Source organism: Cornus florida, unplaced genomic scaffold (assembly GCF_030987335.1).
Source record: "Cornus florida cultivar Cherokee Brave unplaced genomic scaffold, ASM3098733v1 CherokeeBrave_3.0.0_Hap2_Chr10, whole genome shotgun sequence".
In the NCBI taxonomy this organism is placed as follows: Eukaryota; Viridiplantae; Streptophyta; class Magnoliopsida; order Cornales; family Cornaceae; genus Cornus; species Cornus florida.
Window position 1 is genome coordinate 241,068 of NW_026775580.1, and position 6,557 is coordinate 247,624.

Genomic DNA, 6,557 nt, shown 5'->3' on the forward strand with positions numbered 1-6,557 from the left:
TTTCTTGGATTATCCATATATAAAAGAATAATAAGCTACATATAAAATGAAAATTTCTCTGGTAAGCACAACTAGGCAATGTTGGGTTATTCAACTTATTCCTTGTACATTAAAGAAATTGAGCACAAATTTAATAAATGGTTCTATAAAACCTCAATATTTTGAATCAACTGTTGAATTTATAAAATAAAATAATAGATTTTCAATGGAATTCACAACTTTATGTTTATGCACGTGTGTATATATTATCAGGGTCGGCCTGAGATTGACAAAATCTTGAGAGGCCCTAGGCGAACTTAATGTGAGGACCTTTAACTACTGAAATGCACACTAACATACACATAAAGTAGTAAAGGGACATATTTAATTTCAAATTTTAATTACCAAAATTTTAAGGGCCCTAATTTTGAATGGGCTGTGAATTTGTTTAATTGAAGGGCCCAAAGTTTATTATTATTATTATTTCAGCCTCTCACTCATAGAAATGGGTCTAATTTTTTTTTTTTGACATAAGTTTTTTTTTTATTTTTTTTTGAACCTATCACTAATGGGCCTAAAAATTTTAAGGCTGTCTAAAATTTGAAGCCCAAGGCGACCGCGGCCTTGTATATTATATATTTATATATAAATCTCTTACTTTTTTAGTTGCACTACTTTCGATCTCCTCAATTGACAGATATAATAAATAATTAATTGACTACTCTTTGTGGTGAGAAAGAAAAATAAAATTTTCATTCTCAGTTGTATTCAGCAAAACAAGCAAACTTTAATAGTCTATCAAAATTAATATCACAAAAGAGATTTATAGAGTTAAGATGGAGAGAGAGAGAAATTCACGTTATAAAGATACAACATATTGATAGAGAGAGAACTGCTATAGAAAGAGAACTTTATTCATTTCTCTAATGTATATCTGTCTTCTAAAATACAAGAATGAGCCCATACATATAGCAACAAAATGAGCTTGTAAAGGAAGCTAAATAGTGCAAGTTGTTGTGTACGTCTTCATGCATTATATATACACTCTCAAATTTGTATCACAACAAATAGATTGTAAATGAAAATTATCACAACAAATAGATTGTAAATGAAAATCAAAGAGTTCCACTATTAGTCTACTACCATGTGTATATAGAATATTCTCGTATATACCCTAAGTAAGTTATGCATAGAAGCCATATTAATTGGCAGATAGAGACAATCAACCTTACAAATAATTGTTGTGCCCTAATTTAAAAATATTATTATTATTATTATTATTATCCAAGTATACTATAAAGTGTTGAGAAAGTAATGAACGAGCAAGGTGAATATAATGGTCACAGCTCAAAGAAGTTGTTGATGTATTTGTTGAGGACTTGACGGACAATTACTCCATATGCCTTCTCGGTAGGGTGAAAGCTATCCCAAAATACATATTTAGACACATCGGTACATGGCATGGAGCAAAGAAACGCCACTTCTATAGTACCCGTCCCACAGCACCCTATATCGGCAATCTCAAAACCTGCCATCAAAGTAAAATCAAGTATATATATTTATGAGTTTGTGTATATAGGAAAAAAAAAATTATAAAATTAAAAATAAATGCACTTTTGGCCTTGTCCGACTTTCGAAAATCATAAATAAAAATTCAAAACTTGGGATACTTGACCGGAAAAAACATTGTTTTAATTTTGAGTAGATTTTATTTCTCTGTCTTGAGATTTGTCAATATTCCACTTAGACCTCTCTACATTTCAAAATTTTAGGTGCCTCCTCTATCAGTGAGTTGTTACATAAATAAAAACTTTAAGGAAGGTAAATAAATTTTGAACCATATAAGATGTTTATATAGGATATTGACAAATCTCATGACAAATTTACCCTTCAAATTTTTTATACTCAAATTGCCCCCTCCACTAGGGGTGGCAATTCATGTTCGCCGGTTATAATCGCATCGTGTCAATTTAAAGATATTTTCCTAAACAGCTCAACCCGAACACGACTAATTTAATAATCGTATCAGGAATCTTTCATACTAACCTAATCTATTTATTAAACGGGTTACACGTGTAACCCGTTTAATGATCTGTTTAATAAAATTAAATATTTTATTATTTAAATTATTAACAATACTCTATCAAACATTAAATACTAGAAAAATATAAGTTTCAATTCAACGAAATTACTAAACAATCTCTAATCTACAAAAGAATAAATCATAAGATATAAGTTTAGATAGTAATTTTGGAACTTAAATAGAAATATGCTTATGACATGTATAGTTAAACCAGCATAAACGAGTTACATGGGTTGAACCTCCCAACCCAAACACGACACGATTAATTAAACGGGTTAATCGTGTCAACCCGTTTACAACCTGAACCCGTTTAAAATCAACCCAAATTCGTTTAATTCGTGTCTTGTTCGAATCGTGTTAGCCGATCGTATCAAACTTTACCACCCCTACCCTCCGTTGACTTTACAAACTTGAGCCATTCTCTCTCTCTCTCCCTCTCTCTCTCTCACTTTCACACGCGCACACAAACGCATGGGGATTCATCTATACACACTCGAGCCAACCCTTCTCCAATAAGGTGCCAAAAAAAGACCATTATTTTTATAATTTATGCTAGATATATATAAGTATATATGGTTTGGATAGTAATAAATATAACATTAATTTACCGAAAGTTGTTGGGTTTTGAATGAGATCAAGTAGGAGGTTGTCTATGTCAATATAGATCATCCTTGAATCGGGAAGTTGGGTGTTAAGAGAGCTGAGCTCATCTGACAGTTTGGTGTTGAACACATCTGCTGCTTCATTGTATTTCGCTACGCACTCTCTTTTTACTCCTCCTAACAGAGTCCTCTGCGATGGCAAACACCCAATTGGAGGCACACCCAGAACACCAATTCTTCGTGCACCCAATCTGTACAACTCCTTTGCACAATCATATAAAAACATAGTTATTTTTCTAAATTGTTAAATGCAACTGTATAACAAAGTTTTACAATACTTCGGAATATAGTACTCCCTAGGTTGATTCATCCAATCAGGTAGATCAACCATTGAAAAACCCAGGAGGACGGTACGGGGAGTATTTTTAAAATTTTCCATTCCATCGTACTGAAATCTTATACTCTAGTGTGACACCAAATTAATTACCATACATCTAAGTTTTGACATAAAATATTTTACAAAGTTCCTTTGGATGTATAATATTTTTTAAAAAATATTTTTTATTTTTTTGATATTTAGTTATCATAAAATATTTACAAAGAAAAAAAATATTAAAATTTAACAAAAATAATTTATATATAAAACTTGACTTCAATCTGAATCTGTAACTTTATCAAATATGGATAAACTAAAAATAAAAATAAAAAAATTACATAAATAAAAAAATTATTTTACATCAAGACAAACAAAACCAAAATGTGAAATTTTACCTGCATGAAATCGGAAGCGTAGCCGACCATAAGATCAGCATATGAAGGAAAATCATACTGTGAATTCCGGAAAGGGGTGAGATAGTAGGTGTTGGTAATATCATTGCTGCCTGCTACCACTAAATGCAGACTGTTGGCTATGATATAGCTGCTTCTGTCTTTGCCCACAACCCTTTCTAGCTTCACTATGTATTCTTTGAACATCTCTAACTGATCTGACAATGATATCACTGACTAATATTTATTTTAACAAAATTTCAAAAAAAAAAAACCATTGAATGATTAGTAATCTGCCAAAAAAAAAATACAAGAAAATTTTAATTTCTGTGGGAAAAAAAAAAAGGTATACGGCAAGCTCAGAAGTTAGAGGATCATATCCTGCACCACCAGAAGCAAAATTGACCCCTGTAGCAAGATCTTCAGTTTCCAGATTCGGATCAAGATAAGCAGGCAAAAGCTCTTTGATTCCCAATTCTTCCACTGAAAAAATGATGGAAAAAATAGTAAAATCCGAGAGTAAATTAGATTTTCTTAGACAGAAAGAGGGTACATTAAATAAATGGATTCCGTTATACCAAAAAAGTCTGGGGGAACCTTTCCGTTACTAAATCTTCCAGTTGGTTTTCCTCCCAAGAAGTCCCTCCCATATGGAGGAAAATTGACTTTGGCTATGGTTTTAATGTTGTTATTGTTGCCTGTATCAACTATGGAATCTCCAAACATGATAACTGCAGGAATTGATTCATCGGGTGGAAGTGGTATGAGTGCTTGGGTGATGCACAATAGAGGAAAAAGAAAGGAAGAGAATAATAATAGTGTTGTTGATGAAGTAAAGAAAGAAGAGGGGTTTAGGAGGAGGAATTGCATAGTTGTGGGGAAAATTACTCCTGCTAGGTCAGTCTCAGCTTAATGTGAGAAAAACACAAGATGAGGCATGAGTTGTGATTGGACGATCTACCGAATCTCTTTTAAAGGATTTCAGGGCTTTTAAATGGAGTGTCATTGTGGTTGATGTTGACTTGGTATACATAGAACTTTAACTTGCATGTGACCCGCTGCCTTCTCCATCACGGGCAGTCTTATTCAATTCCCTAACTCTTTTACCGACTTTCACTCTCCGATTTGATTGATTTGTTTTTTGAAATAAATATCAACTAAAATTGGATATCATATATTCTTAGGACCTATTTGGATTTAGGTTTATTAGTAGAGCTGTTAAAATTAATAATAATAATAATAAATAAATACAAATATTGAAGGCATTGTATAAAATACTTTCTATAAGTAAACTACTTTTTAGTAAACAATGATACATTCTTGGTATGTCTAATATGTGAGGGGTGTAGCCCTATCACGTAATGTCAATGTGATATCATGAGGTGGGGTTTACATTTAACTCGTGCAACACTTTGTCACATCGTGGATATTATTATTATTTTTAAATATTTAATTTAGTTGGCAATAATATTGTTTAAACCACTTTCCTTACTAAATTTTGATTAGCGTTCTTGTATGTCCAAAAATTTGCAACAGGAATGGTCAATACAATTAAAGGAACACACTCAAAAATTAGAAAAAGACAAGGCCGAAAATTGAGACAGAAAAATTGCATAGAATTTGCTCATATATCTTATTCGGGATCTAAGCTTCTATTTATAATAATTTACAATGTCTGATTTTGATTAGAACTCACATAATTTATCCATCAAGCTTATTGACAATAATATTTGCTCATATATCTTATAGGCAATAATATTGTTTAAATCACTCACGGGACTATTGTGGACCCTTTTGTCGACATTTTGATGTCAAATGATCGTATTGACCTTCATTTTCGCATTCGTATTTGTTAGGACCTTTTTGTCTTTCGATACTGTAGTAGTTGTTAGGATATGTGTGCCCTAGCATAGCAAATTCTAATTTTGGATTGTAAAAGTCATGGTTTCTTATCTGAATATTATTATTAAAGCATTATACAATTGGTGAATGGAATGTATTATTTTTTGATTCATTATGGAATTGATTGTGTCCACTTGATTACAAAATATATTTATATATGTATGTAATGGCAATTAATACTATGTTATAAATTAGTAATCATAAATGGTTTAAAGTCGGTAATTATGGATGGACATTTAATTAGTTAAGACTTAAACCGAGTCCACGATAGATTGAGATATATTGCGAGAGCTGTCGTATGCAATTGCTCTCTATCAAAGTCATGGTTTTTGACTCTCAAGCATGAGAGAAGTATAGACTCTTTTATTAATTAATAATTACTTTGATTTGTTCAGCGGATACCTCGGGATCCTTAGATCGACACTTTGGGTAGTTATGTAATTAATAATTAGATGTCTATATTCTCAATATTTGCATCAATGCTATTTGTATTTATTTTGTTTTGATTATGGTTGATCACAAATTAAATTCGAAGGCCTTCGTATGTTTTAGACAAATGTTTTCTATATATATTTATTTAATAAATTATTATTATTTTTATCAAATAAATATTTTATTGTGATTGAGCCGGAAATAATCAAAGGTAACAAAATAATTATATTAATTATATTGTCGGATTGATGGCTTTAATTATCCGATAAATAATTAAGCATAGAGGGGTCAAAGTGCAACATTGACTTAGAGGTTATTTACTATTTAATTGGAGTGCAATTAATTTCTTTTAGTGGAGTAGAAATTAATTTATGAATTAATTGAATTGGGTCCATGGTTTAATGGACCAGACCAATTATTAATTTATAGGAGCCAATAAAATAGTAAGCCCAAAAGGATTCTTACCAATAGCCCAAGTTGATATTGGAGTCATATTAGAATTGAGAAAGTTGAATTAGAGATGGAGAATGATTTATTGTTTCCTTATTCTTATTTTTTATTTTGCCTATATATACATGAGTTCATGTATATTTTAGGTGTGACTTTTAGAACAAGAAAAAGGAATACACTTTCTCTCTCTAGATTTTAGGGTTTTGTTTTCTCTTTTAAAGGAGGCTACCACAAGCCTAGATTCCAAGGTCATTTATCAAGGCATATTAGTGATTCCTAAAGGGAAGATAATAATCAAGAAGAAGGAGAAATGATCTTGCTAAAGGGATCTACAATAAGTG

General features: G+C 31.3%; 1 protein-coding gene across 2 annotated transcripts; it reads right to left on the bottom strand.

The window, feature by feature from the left end:
* Nucleotides 1-875: 875 nt before the first annotated feature.
* LOC132279089 (GDSL esterase/lipase EXL3-like) lies at nt 876-4,381 on the bottom strand. 2 transcript variants are annotated; one of them, XM_059781020.1, is made up of 5 exons: nt 4,011-4,381; nt 3,785-3,915; nt 3,436-3,669; nt 2,671-2,923; nt 876-1,507 (listed from the first exon to the last, which is right to left on the bottom strand). In XM_059781020.1, exons 1-5 carry the CDS (start codon nt 4,300-4,302, stop codon nt 1,320-1,322), a joined length of 1,098 nt encoding a protein of 365 aa, XP_059637003.1. In that variant the 5' UTR covers nt 4,303-4,381; the 3' UTR covers nt 876-1,319. The 2 variants fall into 2 exon arrangements, with proteins under 2 accessions (XP_059637003.1, XP_059637002.1); XM_059781019.1 differs by having other exon boundaries at nt 2,671-2,926.
* Between the last annotated feature and the right edge of the window lie 2,176 nt (nt 4,382-6,557).

Coding starts and splice junctions, on each gene's coding strand:
- LOC132279089 (XM_059781019.1), bottom strand. CDS start 4,302: ATGCAATTCCTCCTCCTAAACCCCTCTTCTTTCTTTACTTCATCAACA. Junction 3,916..4,010: donor GGTTCCCCCAGACTTTTTTG/GTATAACGGAAT, acceptor TCATTTTTTCAG/TGGAAGAATTGGGAATCAAA. Junction 1,508..2,670: donor TCAAAACCCAACAACTTTCG/GTAAATTAATGT, acceptor CTTTGATGGCAG/GTTTTGAGATTGCCGATATA.